We start from the raw sequence: 19,046 nt of genomic DNA, 5'->3' as shown, positions 1-19,046 counted from the left end.
TTTAGCATTTCAACTATTTTTGTAAAAAGTTACTACTTTAATTTTAGCACTGTTTTCATTTAATTTATAGTGCTTTTTACTTTACAAATCATTGCAAAGCAACTTTACAGAAAATTCAGTTTCTACAATATTTAGTAGTAGCTTACACGATTTATCTATATCATTATACTTTAGCTTTATTTCAATTACAGAAAACTGTTTTAGTAGTTTCAGTCTTAGTTAACAACAATGACACATAGTTGGTTGCTTTGGGGAATTACTAGTTAGGAATAAAAGTTTAACTGCGTGTGCTTATTTTACATATTTATTTTTTTAAATAAAATTAAAAAATTATATAGTTTTTGTACGAGTTTCTGTCTTCTGCTGAATGCTAAAAAGATGATGCTTTAAACACCAAACGGTTGATGGTACCCATTCACTTCCATAGTATTTCTTCCTGTAGCATAGAAATCAATGGCCGTCAACTGTTCGCTCTCAAAAAAACATCTTCTTTAGTGTTCAGCAGAAACGCCAATGACTCAATGAGTCGTAAGAATCCAAGAGCACCACACAGCTGCCAAAGATTCCTGTTTATTCTGCTCAAACAGTCGAGGCACATATGATACACACACACACACACACACACACACACACACACACACACACACACTGATTCACAGTCAGCAGCAGCTGGTCGTTCACTGCTGCTCGGACACGATCCTCTCGATCGCCGCCCAGTCTAGTTTGCTCAGGACGCTGCCGCTGCTTTGAGAAAGAGCGTCCAGATCCAGACCACGCAGGAGATCCTCATCATCCTCATCCTCATCCTCACAGCCCTGGAGAAGACAGCAGCTGTTCACCTCAGAACACAACATCTAGAGTCAACCAAACACACTCTACACTATTTGTGTTCCACATGGAGTTTTAGAACTTTGTAGGGACTTGAGAGTGTACTAGACAATATTCTAAATATACAGAAATAAATGGTACATTATTTATTTCTTAAATACTACATTAAAAATATCAAAATATATATTTTTTTCTAATATTTTCTATACTACATATAGAAATAAATGGCACATTAGTTATTTTATTCCTTAAACATTACATTACAGATTTCTTTTTTATTTTCTTCTAATATTTTCTATATTATATATAGAAGTAAATGGTACATGATTTATCTATTCCTTAAACACTACATTAAAAAAAATTTTTTTTTTACTGTTTCATTATGATTTGTAGATTGTATCCAAAAAAGCTGCTCTGTATTTTCTTATTTTTCATATTTCCCTTTAATTTCCAATTGAAGTCATTTTTGACCATATAGCCTTTTCATTTTTTTTTTTTTCATAAGCTGTAGCAAGTGGCAGAATTATGAAATATTATCAAATGTTGTATTATTCAGATTAAGTAAAAACAGAAACAGCAGAGACTAGCAGCTAGCAGGTTCGTCTCACCGCTCTGATGTCCTCGTCCTCGTCTCTCTCATGCGTCTGATCTCTCTCTTTCACTTCTCTCTGTTCTGCTGTAGACGAGAGGAACACGTTTCATCCCGACACAACAACAAACATCTCAATGTGTGTTTCCTGTACATCCTCACGTAACTGTAAATGATATCTTTGATTATTGTGTTCACATTATTTTTCTACTTCGTATTAATATTTTGCTTTTATTCTAAAATTATATATTTATTTTACTTTTTAATTTATTTTAATAATTCTTAGCTTCTATCTATAGATCCATCCATCTATCATAGTCATGTTTATTGTGTATATATATATATATTTATATATGTATTGACATGGTCTTAGTGATAAAGATAACTCCGCTTTCACCAAGACAAACTCCTTTTGTGTCTGTATGTGTGTGTATATGTGTGTGTGTATGTCTAACTGTATGTGTGTGTGTCTAACTGTAGGTGTGTGTGTGTGTGTGTGTGTGTCTTACTGTGTATTAGTATGTGTGTGTGTGTCTAACTGTGTGTGTGTGTGTGTGTGTGTCTAACTGTGTATTAGTATGTGTGTGTGTGTCTAACTGTGTGTGTGTGTGTCTAACTGTAGGTGTGTGTGTGTGTGTGTGTCTTACTGTGTATTAGTATGTGTGTGTGTGTCTAACTGTGTGTGTGTGTGTCTAACTGTAGGTGTGTGTGTGTGTGTGTCTTACTGTGTATTAGTATGTGTGTGTGTGTCTAACTGTGTGTGTGTGTGTGTGTGTGTGTGTGTCTAACTGTGTATTAGTATGTGTGTGTGTGTCTAACTGTGTGTGTGTGTGTGTGTGTGTGTCTAACTGTGTATTAGTATGTGTGTGTGTGTCTAACTGTATGTGTGTGTGTCTAACTGTAGGTGTGTGTGTGTGTGTGTGTCTTACTGTGTATTAGTATGTGTGTGTGTGTCTAACTGTGTGTGTGTGTGTGTGTGTCTAACTGTGTATTAGTATGTGTGTGTGTGTGTAACTGTGTGTGTGTGTGTGTCTAACTGTAGGTGTGTGTGTCTTACTGTGTATTAGTATGTGTGTGTGTGTCTAACTGTGTATTAGTATGTGTGTGTCTAACTGTGTGTGTCTAACTGTAGGTGTGTGTGTGTCTTACTGTGTATTAGTGTGTGTGTGTGTGTGTGTCTAACTGTGTGTGTGTGTGTCTAACTGTAGGTGTGTGTGTGTGTGTGTGTGTGTGTGTGTGTGTCTTACTGTGTATTAGTATGTGTGTGTGTGTCTAACTGTGTGTGTGTGTGTCTAACTGTAGGTGTGTGTGTGTGTGTGTGTGTGTGTGTGTGTGTGTGTCTTACTGTGTATTAGTATGTGTGTGTGTGTCTAACTGTGTGTGTGTGTGTGTGTGTGTCTAACTGTGTATTAGTATGTGTGTGTGTGTCTAACTGTGTGTGTGTGTGTGTCTAACTGTAGGTGTGTGTGTGTGTGTCTAACTGTGTATTAGTATGTGTGTGTGTGTCTAACTGTGTATTAGTATGTGTGTGTCTAACTGTGTGTGTCTAACTGTAGGTGTGTGTGTGTCTTACTGTGTATTAGTATGTGTGTGTGTGTCTAACTGTGTATTAGTATGTGTGTGTGTGTGTCTAACTGTGTGTGTCTAACTGTAGGTGTGTGTGTGTGTGTCTTACTGTGTATTAGTGTGTGTGTCTAACTGTGTGTGTGTGTGTGTCTAACTGTAGGTGTGTGTGTGTGTGTGTGTGTGTGTGTGTGTGTCTTACTGTGTATTAGTATGTGTGTGTGTGTGTGTGTGTGTGTGTCTAACTGTGTATTAGTATGTGTGTGTGTGTCTAACTGTGTGTGTGTGTGTGTCTAACTGTAGGTGTGTGTGTGTGTGTCTTACTGTGTATTAGTATGTGTGTGTGTGTCTAACTGTGTATTAGTATGTGTGTGTGTGTGTCTAACTGTGTATTAGTATGTGTGTATATGTGTGTGTGTGTCTAACTGTGTGTGTGTGTCTAACTGTGTATTAGTATGTGTGTGTGTGTCTAACTGTGTGTGTGTGTCTAACTGTGTGTTAGTATGTGTGTATATGTGTGTGTGTATGTCTAACTGTATGTGTGTATGTGTGTGTGTCTAACTGTGTGTGTGTCTAACTGTGTATTAGTATGTGTGTATATGTGTGTGTGTGTGTATGTCTAACTGTATGTGTGTGTGTGTGTGTGTCTAACTGTATGTGTGTATGTGTGTGTGTCTAACTGTGTGTGTGTCTAACTGTGTATTAGTATGTGTGTATATGTGTGTGTGTGTGTATGTCTAACTGTATGTGTGTGTGTGTGTGTGTGTCTAACTGTGTGTGTGTGTGTGTGTAATAAATCTGGTTCTGATTCTGCTATTTTTACAGAAACATGTGGTCCTGTCCTCACTCTGATGGGTGGTCTTCTTCTTCTCTGGTCTGGTCCTGGGGTCAGACAGCATCCCGCGGCGAGTGACCTGGGATAACCGATCGGCCGGAAGAGCGCTGGCTGAAACACAGGAGCGTGGGATTGAAGCCATGTGACGCGTGCGAGTGTGTAATGAATGCAGAAGGTCTAACTTTGAACCACAGGCAACACAAGTGATAAATATCAGTTTTGCTCTACAACACTCTTCTTGTGATCCCAATACTCCAAATACTGATTAAACATCTGAAACGAATCACGTTTCTGACTGAGATATGAACCTGGTCTGTGCAGGCCGAGTCTGCGGCTCAGAGAGCCGTGTGTTGTAGCAGCAGGTTTCCTCTGAAGCGTGACGGTTTTCCCCAGAGATCCCTGCGGTCCGCTCTGACTCCTGGGAATCCTCTTCTTTTTCCCTGAGGACTCAGTGGTGCTCCTGAAACACAGCACTGGACGTTTAGCACCGACTCCTCCAAACAACACAACCACTGCAGCATGGACAGAGGAGGCAATCCCAGAATGCACCTGAGGCTCTGCTGTGGGATTGTGGGAAGACTGAAGGGCGAGGTGAGCAGCTCAGAGATCAGACCGCAGGCGTCACGCGCTCTCCGCTCATGATGCTCCTGAAGCAGCAGCCTGCACACACACACACACATCTCATGAAACAGCAGATAAGAGCAGTGTGTGTTAGTCACTGCACACACACACACACACACACACACATCTCATGAAACAGCAGTGTGTGTTAGTCACTGAACACAATCAGACCTGTCTCGCTCTGCTTTGGTTCTCTTGCTGGTTGCCAGATCCACAGACGTCAGATTCTGCTGCAGGAAATAATTATTCAGAAGAATAAAGTTACTAACAGGCTTTTGGGTAAAACTAAAACTTTTCAGTTATTGACTTAAATATGTGTGGGAAAAGCTAGACAGATATTGTGTTTTTATTAATAGACTGTTGTATGGATTGTGATATGTAATTCTCTCTGCTTAATTCTCTTAGCATGCATTTCTAATCATTTCTTTTTTGGGGTGACTTCTGTCCAGGGACTACGGATGAAAAAATAACCGTTGGCTAATTCTGCTACATTTACAGAAATGTTTTATTAAAGGTAAAATAAAATAAAATAAAATAAAATAAAATAAAATAAAATAAAAATGTTTCAACAATAGTTTTTTTGGTATAGAACTAAGGCTGTTTAAGATATTCTTGCAGAAATTCACAGGTTTATAGCAGCACATGCTTTCTTTCAAGAATATTCCAGTAACATTCAGCCTCTAGATAATATTATTGTGAATAAAAAAATTATTATTATAATTAATTGTTATTAAATACATTTTATACATGTTTTAATATGAAAAATCTATATGTACATATTTTCTTTTTTTATTAAAGTTTAAATTATATATAAGTATTTTTAATATATACAAATTTAGTTTTTTGAAAAACTACTTTTTAAATATTTGTATTAATCAAGGATGCATTAAATTGATCAAAAGTGACAGAAAATATATTTATAATGCTTAAAAATATTTTTTTTATATATATATATATATGCTGTTCTTTTTAACCTTCTCCTTATCTGTGAATCATGAAAAATATAATGTTTCCACAATAATATTAACTGTTTTCAACATTTCTAATAATCAGAAATGATGCTGAAAATACAGCGGAGCATCACAGAAATAAATTACACTTTAACACAGATTCACACAGAAAACAGATATTTTACATTGTAATAATATTTCACATTTTTACAGTTTTTACTGTATTTTTAATCAAATAAATGCAGCCTTGAGCCATAAACAAATCTAACCTACTTCAGATTTTTAAAGAGTAGTTTATGCATTTATAAAAATGTAATTATTCACACAATCAAATATTATCAACTATAAACACATTGAGAATCCTGATTTATAACAGGTTTTTCTCAACATGAAGAAAACAGCTTGAGAGAATAATTCTAATGGAAAGCCAGGTTTGTTCTGCGGCGTCTCACGTGTTTAACTGGAGAGATGAAGGGTCTGTGCTCTCTCTCTCTCTTCTCTTCTCTCTGTTTTCTGTACTCTATCAGTCGTTCTCTCTGTTTCCTCCTCATCCACATCCTCAGATCCCTGCGCTCCTCCTCCATCATGGCTCCGCTCGGCTCGACCTCTGACCTGCCGCCCACCACAGATACACCGACCAATCAAATCAATCAATCAATATGTCACACATCCCTCACTGACCTGCTCAGCCAATCAGAACACAGATCGTTTAGATTCAGACTGTTCATCATTTAGACTCTTTTATCCTAACAGGGCAAGAACAGTTGACTAAAACTATATCTATAACAAAATATATATACATATATATAATTTATTTAATTTAATTTCATTTTATTAAAATGTAATAAAAATTGTTATAATGAAGTGTGTGTTATAATGACTATATAGATATTATTCATTTTTAACTTGTTTTCAGTTAATCAATAAAATGTTAAAGTAAAAAAAAAAGATAATAAAATAATTTAAATACTTAAATTATTTTAGCTTTAATTTAAAATTGTATATTATTTTATTTTTTAATTAGTGGCAACATAGAGACATATTTAAAATATATATCTTTTAATTATTACAGTTATTTTTCCATGCTAAATTTTAAACATTTAATCTGATTAGCTGAGTGTTTTTTTATATAGTTTTAGTTTTATGATTTAAAAAAATAATTACATTAAATTTAATAAACTCATTACACAACATTTTATTAATATTTTGCGTAAGGGTTTATTTGTCCACTTTCTTTTTAATTTATAAAACATTTTATTCATTAGCTGTGTGTGTGTTTTTTTTAAGTCTATATATTTTTATTTAAATTTAGTTTTAGTTATTTTAGGCTTTCAACTAAACAAAATTAAACAAATTAATAAAATCATTTTAAAAAGCACACAGACACAAACAACAACAACAAATCATTAACAAGTGAACTAAAATATATATAAAATAAAATGGAATCAAAAACCGATTCAAAATATTAATAAAATGACAACTTACTAAAATAAAACCATTTTATGGTTAGTATATTTTGGTTACTAAAATAACTCAAACTTAAACTAAATTATTTAAAAAATTAAACTAAAGTTAAAAAGACAATGGAAAAATATAAACATAATACAAAATATGAATAAAAACTAGAATACAACATTGCATCCGAGTAAAAACTGCTCAAGAATAACTCCACTATGACTGTTTTTGCTGAAAGAAACTTTGATTTAAATCATAAAAGGAAAAAAGGTGCTCTAGCTACCACAAAAGGTGTATTGGTTTGCTGTCACTTCTGTGAAGCTGACCTGCTGCGATGAAGCGTTCCCGATCGGGACAGATCCAGCGCTGATCGGGACAAAGCACCGTCCCTGATTAACTCACACAGAATGTCTTTAACGTCACTGAGGCCGCTGACACCGAGAGTCTCCTCCTTCAGATCTGCAGGAACACAACCAGACTCACACGCGTCCATGACTTCAGCTGTGTGTGTGTGTGTGTGTGTGTGATGTAGGTCACTCACCAGGATCAGGATCTCGCTCGCACGGCTCCAGTTTCACTGAAAACAAGCAGATCATGTTAAAGTGACTCTCTCATCTGAAACGGGATTAATGCAGTGAACACAATTCAGTTCAAATTTATTCATAAAGCACTTTAAAAATTGATTACAAGAAATTATGTGTTTCACATCGCACTTTTATTTCCATTAAATTAATGTACTATATGTTCACTTTTTTATTTAAACATTTCATATTTAATTCATTTTTAAATTATTAATTTAAATAATTTCGCACTAAATTAATGCAAATAGTTTAATTAGATCCACTGTGCTGTCCATAAAACGCTTTGGAGCACAGACTTAAGCTTGGCCTCTTTATAAAAGAAGACACTTGATAGATTATTGTTGAAGTGAAAAAAAAGTTTAAAAAGTAAAAAAAAAAAATAAATAAATAAAAAAAAATATTATATATATATGTGTGTGTGTGTTACAGAAGTTATTATTATGAAGAATGCAGAAAAATACTATAGTAAAATTTTTACAATGTAAAAACTAGAAAACTAAAGTTGTGTTCCGAATTTGAAGTTGATATCTCACAAAAACGAGCTTTTTAAGGAAATTTTTTTTTGCGCACTACCATTCGTTTCCAATGTGGTCGTTTTTGACCATTCACGTCCATGTTTTTTGTATGCGTGTTCACTTAGCAAATGCAAAATCTCTTATCAAGTTTCATACCATTCCGCAGAAGTAGAAAAAAAAAAAAGCTGCACTACTCCAAGAAGAACCATGTTCAATATTATACAGATGGTAAGTTGTCATTATTTTACTAGTCATGGACTGGGAGACGTTACATCAACCTGTTAACAGCGCTGTCTGTGTTCATATGTTTAAATAAACGCGTGATTCTTAGTACTGCGTTTCTAACTGCATGCATTTTAATTAATCTACTGACACAAATATGTAAATTGTAATAAAAGTGTATTAGGTAGGGATGCACCGAATCCAGGATTCGGATTCGGATTCGGCCGAATACTGGGTTTTTTTGACGGGGTTCGGTTTCGGCCGAACCTTAGGTTTTTTTTTTCACCGAACTGAACCCTAGGCTTGCGCTACGCTGGTCGATGTCACGCAGCCGTTGATTGCGTGAAGGTGTTTATATGAGGAGGAACACGGCCCGACAGTTCGCTCTAAGCTAAACTGTTCAGGAATCTTGAGCGGCTGGGACGATTTATATCGTAGCAATACAGAGCCAGCCAGTCACATCGGGTGCTGACGTGGAGATAAGCGTTTCTTTTCGCTGAGACTTTGATTCCTCTTAGAGAGGATCCTCTTCAGTGGTGGAAGACAAACCAGCAGCGATTTCCACTGCTGGCAAAAATGGCAAAGATCTACCTCTGTGCCCAGTGAAAGACGTTTCAATACTGCTGGGGACATTAGTTCCCAAACTCGCAACCAGCTGTCACCTGTTAATGCAGAGCTCTTGTTTTTTTTTGAAAGATTAGAGGTTTTACATTAATTTAATTATGATGCAGGAGATGTGTGTGATCTTCTGTAATATTTGGCTACTGTTCTAATCGTAGCCTATCCTACTGTTATAAACGAAAACTAAACTACTATCCATGTTTATTGAGTTAATGTTCAATTACATTCATTTCAGTTAAGTCACCAAACATTCGGATTTGCATTGCTGCACTTTTATTGAAAGGTTTTGGTTGTTTACTCGGGTAAGCATAAGCTTGGTAATTGTCAAAAAAGATTTTTTCACTTGTCATCCTGGCATAACGCTGCCTATTCTTTTTTTTTTCTTTTTTTTTTACAAAATAAAATGAAAAATACATTGCTGTGGTCGTTGTTTACTTCATTCATGTGTTTTACTGTGTTAATGGAATAAGGATGCGAGTAGGATTCGGTATTCGGTTTCGGATTCGGCCGAATCTTAAACAGTGGATTTGGTATTCAGCCGAACCCCAAAAATCTGGATTCGGTGCATCCCTAGTATTGGGGCTGTTTAAAATGGCTGTAAAACTAAATTCAAATTTTGTACATAAATATTAACAATATTTAAATTCTATTCTAATTTAAAATGCATAATTTCAGTTAGAGGGGAAAAAGCTTTTAGTTTCTCTCCACAAGAGGAAGCACCGAGCAAAATATTACTAATGCACGATTATTCAAAATAATAAAATAACATGAACAAAATAATATTTAAATGCATATATAATTAAGTAAGTTGCTTAATAAGAAAAAAAAAACGCATTATGCATGTATGAATAGTTTAACAGAAAACACCAATCACAAAGAGTTGGCTACTTTCCTAATTTCTTCATTTAAAAAAAAAAGTTCAACTTGCATTCATTTTAAATAGAAGCAAATGCAAATGAATGCAAATGCAATAAATATGTGTTCTGTGTGAACGGCTAAAAAAGCATTACAATGCAATCACATCGTCATCACATCTACCTGTCGGAGGAAAGCGCTCGTGATGCAATGCAGGAGAAGACAAGACCTCCTCATCTTCTCTCTCTCGCTCAGTCGTCGCTCCAAACCGATGCGGTGAAGGACAGGAACTCCTCACTGTTCACACATTCACAACTGTTTAACAGCCTTGTTTACTCCACATATGAATCTACTGAAGTCGTCTCACCTTCACGTATGACTCGGAGAGAGCTGGACTGAGGTTTCTTCTCCATCGCTGAAGGACTCAGAGTCTCGATAGTGTTCACCAGCTGAAGGAGAGCACAGTCAGAGCGTTTCCCATCATGCAGCTCATCAGCAGCTTCGTGTCTTACCAGTCGAGTGCTGGCGAACTCTCGGTCCATGTGATCGGCGATGCTCTGGAGTCTGAGCAGCTGAGCGTCCATCTCTGAGAGCCGCGCTGAGATCTGACTCCTGGACATCAGCATCCGGTCCAGAGCGGGCGGAGGAGACGACCGAACACCGGTCAGGACGCTCAGAGACACGGGGTCTCCACCGAGAACGGCTTCAGGAGACTCGCACACTACCGAGGGACCTGAACAAATCCTCTCTCCATTGATGTCTGAGATGCAACTATTTGAAAATCTGGAATCTGAGGGAGCAAAAAAATCTAAATATTGAGAAAATCATCTTTAAAGTTGTTCAGATGAATTCTTAGAAATGCATATTACTAATCAAAAATGATGTTTTGATATATTTACGGTAGGAGATTTACTAAATATCTCCATGGAACATGATCTTTATCCTAAAGATTTTTGGCATAAAAGATAAATCAATCATTTTGACCCATACAATGAAATGTTGGCTATTTCTACAGATATACACCTGTGACTCAAGGCTGATTAAAAACACTGCTTTCTCTTGCATCGACTCATCAATGGATACACCTTTATTTTTTAAATATTTTAAAGTTATTAAAGAATATTTATTATTATTACAATGAATTACCGTGTATATTATATAGTTACGGTAATGCTGATTTAATTTCTAGCAATTTTGTGCATTAAAATACATTTATAATGTTACTTTTGTATCAGTTTGTAAACTGCAATTTTTTGTTTTCAAATATGTTACATTATTTTATTATAATTTATATTAGTTATCGCTAATTTAATTTTAAGCAACTTAATAAATATATGTATAATATAAATATACATAAACATAAATGTATAATATAACTTTATTTTGTGTCAATCTTTACAGTTTTCAAATGTGTTGTCACATTTGTTTTATTCTTTTATACTATATTGTAGTTTATACACATAGTTATTGCTCATTTAATTTTAAGCAATGTTGATTATGTTAAACAGATTTATAATATTACTTTCTTTTGTATCAATTCAAACTTTTTTTCAAAGGATAATTTTTGTTTTCAGATTGTATGGTATAATATTTTATAATGTATTTTATTGCATATTATAATTTACATTAGTTATTGTTCATTTAATTTTAAGCAATTTTGTGCATGAAAAACAAGATTTATAATATTACTTCTATATCAGTTTAAACAGTTTATCAATTGATGTAATATATATTTTTAGATACACAATGCATCATTTATTAATATATAAATGATGCATAATGTATCTAAAAAATATTGTATCAATAATTAACTTGTATTATTTAGTTATTGCTAATTAAAATTTTAGCAATTTTGTGCATGCCTCATTTATTACAAACAGACACATTTAAAAACAGAATATATATTTATATAATATTTATGCCTGTGAAATTATGCAAAATGTATTTATTTAAAAAAAAAAAAATTTTTGGTAGACACCATTTCATTGGCTTATGTTGCTTCAATAATAATAATAAAAAAAAACATTCACATCCTTTAACTGTTGTTTTACTACTTAAAAACCGGGGTGGAAAACTAATAATAAAATAAATAAAAATGTAGAAACATTAATAAAAAGTTTTAAATACTTACTAAAAAAAACACATGAACTACATGACCAACTAAATGTCAAAACAATTGTTCAATCTCTGCAGTGTGTACCTGGATTCTCTCCAGCCGGACTCTCAGTCAAGTGCTCAGCGTGGTTAGGGGCGGGGCTTGAGACAGGTTTGTGGGCGGGGTTTACGACAGACGCTGCTAGTAGGTGGAGCTGAGCAGATGAGGGCAGATCCTGAAGCAGAGAGTCGTCTGTGAGATCGATCACGTTGATGAACCGTCGTCCCTCTGGATTCTACAATAACAGAGAGGAGATCCAAACTCAGTCTGAAACTCTTCCTGCATTATTAGATTAGAATATGATTTCTATTGCAGCGTTTCCCTACAAGATCTACGTCAGACTCCACAGGACTTCTGTTCTCCGGATCGAATGATTTTTCTTTAGAGTAGCGAAGATTCAAGAAAACATCTGGAGGAACGCCAGGAGCCACATCTGTCAGCCCTCCTCCAGCTGAAACACATCAGACACACAAACTATCAGATACATGACACAAAATATTGTTTTATTTTTCATAATCTTTTTTATCATCTGATAGTATAAATTTGTGTTATTTTAGTATCATTGATATTATAGTATTTATTAATATTCATTGTCATGGTACATTTTCATTTAAATTTGAATTTTTTGTATATATTATGTTTTTTTTAATTTAATTTTTGGATGTCTATATAGCTCTTATTTTTATTTCAGTTTCACTTTTTTCAGTACTTCAATTTGCCATTAAGTAAATGAATATTTTAGGTAACATCTATTTTATTTTATTTTTTATTTTTTTTACTTTTATGGAATTTGTTGTAGTCCTAATTTAAATTTTCTTTAATGGTAACATTTTGCATAGTATTTTCCAGAGTGTGTGTGTGTGTGTGAGAGAGAGAGTGTGTATTTGTGTGTGAGAGAGAGAGAGTGTGTATTTGTGTGTGTCTGTGAGAGAGAGAGAGAGTGTGTGTGTGTGTGTGTGTGTGTGAGTGTGTCTGTGTGAGTGTGTGTGTGTGTGTGTGTGTGAGAGAATTTTAATGTTAATTTGTTGGAGGAAATTATGCTTAATTATCATTCTTGTAAACCCTGTTTACCCTGTTAAAATGTTTACCATTTAAGGTATGTTATTGAAAGTATATTTACTAGCCTAAAGTAAAATTAGATTTTGACATCTCAGATTGATGTGATGAACTCACGAGCAGAGGGCATGCTGGGAGATGAAGGCAGCTGGACGGGAACAGCTTCCTCTGTGAAGGGGCGAGACGGTTCTGGAGTAAACAGACAGAAGTTACCTCAGTGAAGGTGAAGTGTGTGATTGCAGCGATCGGAGCACACACCTTCAGTGTTTGTGCAGGCGTCCTGGATCTCTGGAGCTCTCTTCTGTGTGGAGGCGAAGGCATGCAGCTCAGCCGAGGTGACCCAAGCTTTGTCCAACAACCGCCGTCCCGTCAACTCAGAGTCAAACGAGCCTGAGCAGAGAGACATGGACGGGTCAACTACATCTGAACAACACGAGGACGACAGGCAGAGTTTGAGAAGCAGCGCTTATACTGTGAACTAAAACTAGTCAAAACTGCTCTCGGTATCTGAAATATTGCCTGAATTAGAAACGACATCATTTTTAAAAAAAATAAGCCTAACTTAAAACATAGAAACAACATGAAAAAAAACATTAAAAAAATAAAATAAAATAAATAAAAACTATATCGGAAAGAACATTAAAAAAATTTAAAAATAAGCCTAACTTAAAACTACAAATGTTGCTTAAAATACATAAAAATAACATTTAGAAAAAATCCCTAACTTAAAACATAGAAATGTTTCTTAAACTAAAAAAAAATAACAATTTAAAGAATAGCGCTAAGTTAAAATGAGAAATGATGCTTAAAGGACATAAAAAAGCTAAATAGAAATGTTTTTAAAAACTAAAACTAATAAAAATGACAGAACATAAAACTACTAAAGTTAAAAATGAAATATAAAAATATAAAAAATATTTGAATACAAAATATCACTTGCACGAAAGATGAGCAATTAAATATATAAGACGTAAGAGTAAACAATTAACTTATTTAACTTTCTATAAACATTCACTGCACACGAATCAGTATTCTGCATAATTTCACACAATTAATGAATTGTTTTGCTAAAATAAAGTCCTAAAGTACTAAAATTACTAAAACAAAAAGAGTGAAATAAGAGAAATAGTGAATGAATAATAATAAAATAAAAGACAAAAAAAGTCATTAACTTAAAATCAGATATTTTAAGTTGATGACATTTTTTTATGTCTATTAATTTATTTACACAAACAATGAGCAATTAAATTATATATATATATATATATATATATATATATATATATATATATATATATATATATATATATATATATATATATATATATATATAATTTAATTGCTCATTATTTGTGTAAATAAAATAAAAAGACAAATTTTTTTCAAATATGTTTTTTATAAAATTGAAGTACTAAAATACTAAAACTGAAATAAAAATGAATTAAAACTAAACAGGAACATAAAAGCAATTTCTCGAATTAAAATAAAAAATTTATCTGATTGACATTATTTAGAAACACTAGGAAGGAATAAGGCTGAAACAGATATTTCTCACCTGGAGGAAAGGTGTATCCGTCGTTCTGATCTTCTGCAGCCTGAACACAATAAAACACAAGATGATCCACTTCACATCTCCACCGTACATGACTTAAAGAAACAGTTCATCAACAACACACTAATACAGTTTTGGGCTCCTCCGGAGGAATGATGGAGTCCTCCGCTCTGAAAGTGACCGTGATCTTCTCCTCCTTCTTCTTCTCTTCTCTCCTCTTCCGTCTGAAGGACACAAAGCCAGAATATTTGTAAAAACCTCATATATGTGTCCCTGAGCACAAGAGCAGTCTGGAGTCAAACATCTTTAGGATATTAAGTAAAAATCTCCTACTGTAAATACATCAAACCTTAATTTCTGATTAGTAAAATGCATGGCTAGGAACTTTAAGTGCAGGTTTTCTCAGCTCAGTTTGTGGCTGGTTTTGTGCTGTGTGTTTTGGAGACGTGTCACCTCTTGACGGACGGGCTGCTTGTGCTCTTGTTCTCCGGGACTGGGTTGGTCTTTAAGAGCTGTAGTCTGGTCGCGGCACCCATCTGCATCGCAGGGGTCCGTCTCAACAGCTCCTGCAGCGGGATGAGACGAGCTGTTCGAACCGGAGCCCTGCTGAAGCGCTCAACCTGCACATAATCAACGTGGTTTGATCACAATCTCACGAGCATCACAACTGATTCACTAAATAATCACACACATATATATAGAGAGAGAGAGAGAGAGATATATCAGTGAAGTGTAATGCTAGTAAATCAGCAACAACTTTACTGCAGTTGTCGAGTCAAAAGAAACATTTTTCAAAAGGAACATGCATCTATTTAGTGTTTTTAGATGAAAATTAATAATTTAATGTTTAATCACATCATATTTTTATATTATGTGTTTTTGAAATCATGTATATTTATGATATATAGATTTAACCTTAAATAAAGAATGGAAAGAGCATTCTGGTGCTGGAGTGAATCTCCCAAAAAAAAAAAAATTCTTATAATTATTATAACATATTTAAATTTAATATAAACTATGAATAAATTAATTATTAATAAAGTTATATGTAAATGTGATTACTGATCAGGGTAAATAGTAAAAAAAGTTATTTAGAATTATTATTACATTATACATTATTTTAAATTATTCTTTCATCTCAAATTATGATAAAAAATATATATAAATAATATTTAAAAAAATTATATATATATATATAATAAGTCATGAGAATGTGTTTACTGCTTTGAGTAAAAAGGAAAAATAAAAAAGATTATATATTTTTTTATTAAAATAATAATAATAATACATTTATTAGTATTATTATTTATAAAAGCTATTACAATATCAAATTTTTATACAAAAATATAAATAAATGGATTATGAGTAAACTGATAAGTGATCTGAGTAAATAGTAAAACTAAATTAAATTTTAAATTAAATTAAACATTTTATATATACTGTAATATACAGTAAATAAAATATATTTTTACTTTTTATAAAATGTTCATAACATACATAATATAAAAATGTATTAAATATATAACATGTGAATTGATATGTATTATTGCTGAGAGTAAATCAATATTATTTAGTAAATATTATTATTAATACTATTATATTCAATGATTATATAAAGTTGTAGAATGAAATGTAAATGTTCTGAGTGGGTGTGATTGATGCTTGAAGACTCACAGCGGCGGGTGGATCCGGCTCTCTGTGCAGCAGCTGAATTGAGGGCAGGTGTGCCCCGGTGGATTGTGGGATACGAGGCAGCGTCACGGGCCGCTGGGGATCTGGGTGAAAGCGCAGCAGAGGAAGAGCAGGAGCGCTACAGCGGCGCGTCTGATGGAGGCTGATGGAGGCTGAAGGTGCTCTCTGGACACACGGGGGGTCAGGCGGAGCGGGGGGGAGATTCGGACCCCAGGCCTCTCTCACAGGAAGCTGCAGGAGTCTGAGTCCGTGCAGAGACGCCTGATCCACAGCGGTGCTCAGAAGACCACGAGACCTCGGGATCAAACCCCTGCCACCAGATCCTCCATCCTCCGGCCAATCAGAGCGCACGCTCAACTGCGGCACTTCCTGTGAGAGGAAGTCCAAATATCAGTCTCTATATACAGCTAAATACACCATTTCCTGCTTATGATATGACAACTTGCCAATAAATAAATCAATACTGAATCAATAAATACATGCATTTATTAATAATAATAATTATATTTTGACAAATACTGCAAAATAACTGCAAATAGTCATTATTATTGACAAATATGAATAAATAAAGATTATTTTTATTGTTAAATTAGATTTTATTTTTATTATTATCGGCATCTACCAACAACTCCTATTCTTTTCATTTACTTTCAATCATATATTGACAAATAATATACAAAAATCATTAATGACAATACAAAAATATTATTATTGCATAAATATATTTTTTTTAAATATATAATTAACTAAATATTATTGTTATTGTTATTATTATTATTATTATGATACAAAAATAAGTATTATTATTACATAAAATATATTTAATATTTAAATAACTAGTTATTATTATTATTATTAAATATATTATATTGATAATCATTTATTATACAATATTATTATTATTATCATTATTAATACATATTTATGCTCAATGAATATATATACAAATATTGATAAGTACATTATTAATATAAATTCCACTAATATATTGATAAATACTGACAAGTAATATTAAATAATCATTTATGTAATGTATACAAATAATGATGTATTATTATTGAAAATAATTATATAATAAAATCATATCATAAAATGTATGCATAAATAAGTATTATTATTATATAAAATGTAATATTTAAAATGAACAATTAACTACTTATTAATATTAATTATATTATATTGATTCATAAAACATGATCAATGCATAAAAATACATATAAATATTGATAAATTATTTTTATTGTTAAATAAGATTTTTTTTTTACATTTTATTCTTGTCATCTACCAACAACTCCTATTCCAATTATATATTGATAAATAATGACAAATAATATCAAATAATCATTAATGACAATAAATAATTTATTATTATGGATAAATATACATAAATATGATAAAGAAGTATTATTATTGGATAAATAGGAATACAACTTAATATATAAATAATTAACTAAATGTTATTGTTATTATTACTATTAAATTATATTCGCTAAGTCTAATATAAATGTATAAACTTAATAAAAAATAAAGATAATTAGAAAATATTTAAAAAATTACAAAAGCAGGTTACAAACTTACTAAAACAAACTGAAAATTATTAAAATAAAAGCTAAAAAAAGAACATTCAAAAATATGACCATTTATTAATTAAGACTAAGATAACACAGATATTATTTCTATATTTACTAATATTACCTGAGGTATGCGGGTTGGGTTTCTCTGTTCTGGATTCAGATCAGATCCACAATTCACATTCACAGGATGGAAATCCTGGTTGTTATTAACCCTTTCCAGTCCACTGGCTTGTGTCGGGAGGTTGGTGTGCTGGGCATTCTGGGTAAAAGAGGCGGGCTGAGACTGGCGCTGTGCAGGTGTGGCACTGGACTGAAGCAGGTTGGTTTGAGACAGCGGCAGGTTTGAGAAAGACGCTCCAACAACCTGCATGAGACTCATGAAGTTGATTTGCTGAAGCTGAAACAGAAGAAAACCAGGAAACTGTAAATGAAACATTCATATCAGTGTTTCCTATTAATAACCTGAATCTGTCCAATGGTTACTTTCACACATCTCACAATCACAGAAAATATCTCTGATGTTGTTGTTTATGACTGATGTCAAACGATTCTCTTTAACAAATTTTTTTCAATAAATTATTTATTGCAATTAACCAATTTCTGACAAATACATATGTATTATTAATAAATATTATTGAGAAACAAAAATGCTAAATTTTATAAAATAAATAAAACATTTTTATAAACATTATTAATGCATAGAAAATACTGTTTAATAAATCAATCAATGTTATTGACAAAAATAAAAAAACATATGTTTTGTGCCATTATTTTTTCAAAGCATGTCAAACAATTCTCTTTAACATCTTATTTACTATTAATAATAATAGTTATTATTATAAATGTTATAGATAATATATAAATATTATATATATATATATATATATATATATATATATATAATCATTCTTTACAAATACAAAAATATAATTAAATAAATGAATTATAAATAACTATAAATACTATAATTATAATTATTATTTATATATTAGTGATTAATAAATAAATAATATTTTCAAATTATTAGTAGTTACATTTTTATTAATATTTCTAAATTAATAGAGAGAAAGCTTAATTATTGATGAATAGGTGCTTTGGCATAATTTTGTGGAAAAAAATGAGTAGCGTGTGACTAAATGAATAATGAGACGTGCTTTTAAACCTGTTTCCACTGAATTTTTTCAACAAAACTAGAAACTAAGAACAAAGTATTATTATTTTCCTACTCTAAAGTATTATGAAATATTAGCTTTGTGAATGTATTTAACACTGCAGTTGTATTAAAATATTAATGTTATTATTTGTATTGGTACTAGATTCTGAATGTACAGTATCTCACAAAGAAAAAGACGTCTGAGTCCACTTTACAAATAATGACTCAT

General features: G+C 32.5%; 1 protein-coding gene across 1 annotated transcript in view; it reads right to left on the bottom strand.

Annotated features, from left to right (window-relative positions):
• Positions 1-452: 452 nt before the first annotated feature.
• LOC113107693 (ciliogenesis and planar polarity effector 1-like) overlaps positions 453-19,046 on the bottom strand; it is a 42,935-nt gene continuing 24,341 nt past the window's right edge. Inside the window, 21 exon segments of the mRNA XM_026270366.1 lie at positions 453-815; positions 1,437-1,504; positions 3,828-3,926; positions 4,124-4,275; positions 4,365-4,475; positions 4,608-4,666; positions 5,839-5,998; positions 7,168-7,300; positions 7,383-7,418; positions 9,819-9,932; positions 10,003-10,084; positions 10,148-10,425; positions 11,836-12,025; positions 12,117-12,241; positions 12,964-13,035; positions 13,105-13,269; positions 14,402-14,441; positions 14,523-14,622; positions 14,852-15,018; positions 16,073-16,459; positions 17,786-18,061. Coding sequence (XP_026126151.1) covers positions 678-815; positions 1,437-1,504; positions 3,828-3,926; positions 4,124-4,275; positions 4,365-4,475; positions 4,608-4,666; positions 5,839-5,998; positions 7,168-7,300; positions 7,383-7,418; positions 9,819-9,932; positions 10,003-10,084; positions 10,148-10,425; positions 11,836-12,025; positions 12,117-12,241; positions 12,964-13,035; positions 13,105-13,269; positions 14,402-14,441; positions 14,523-14,622; positions 14,852-15,018; positions 16,073-16,459; positions 17,786-18,061 — 2,952 coding nt within the window. The 3' untranslated portion in view covers positions 453-677.

The sequence above is a fragment of the Carassius auratus genome, chromosome 8 (assembly GCF_003368295.1).
Source record: "Carassius auratus strain Wakin chromosome 8, ASM336829v1, whole genome shotgun sequence".
Lineage (NCBI taxonomy): Eukaryota > Metazoa > Chordata > Actinopteri > Cypriniformes > Cyprinidae > Carassius > Carassius auratus.
Note: the sequence above shows the minus strand (reverse complement) of the source record. Positions and strands in the feature narration are given on the sequence as shown.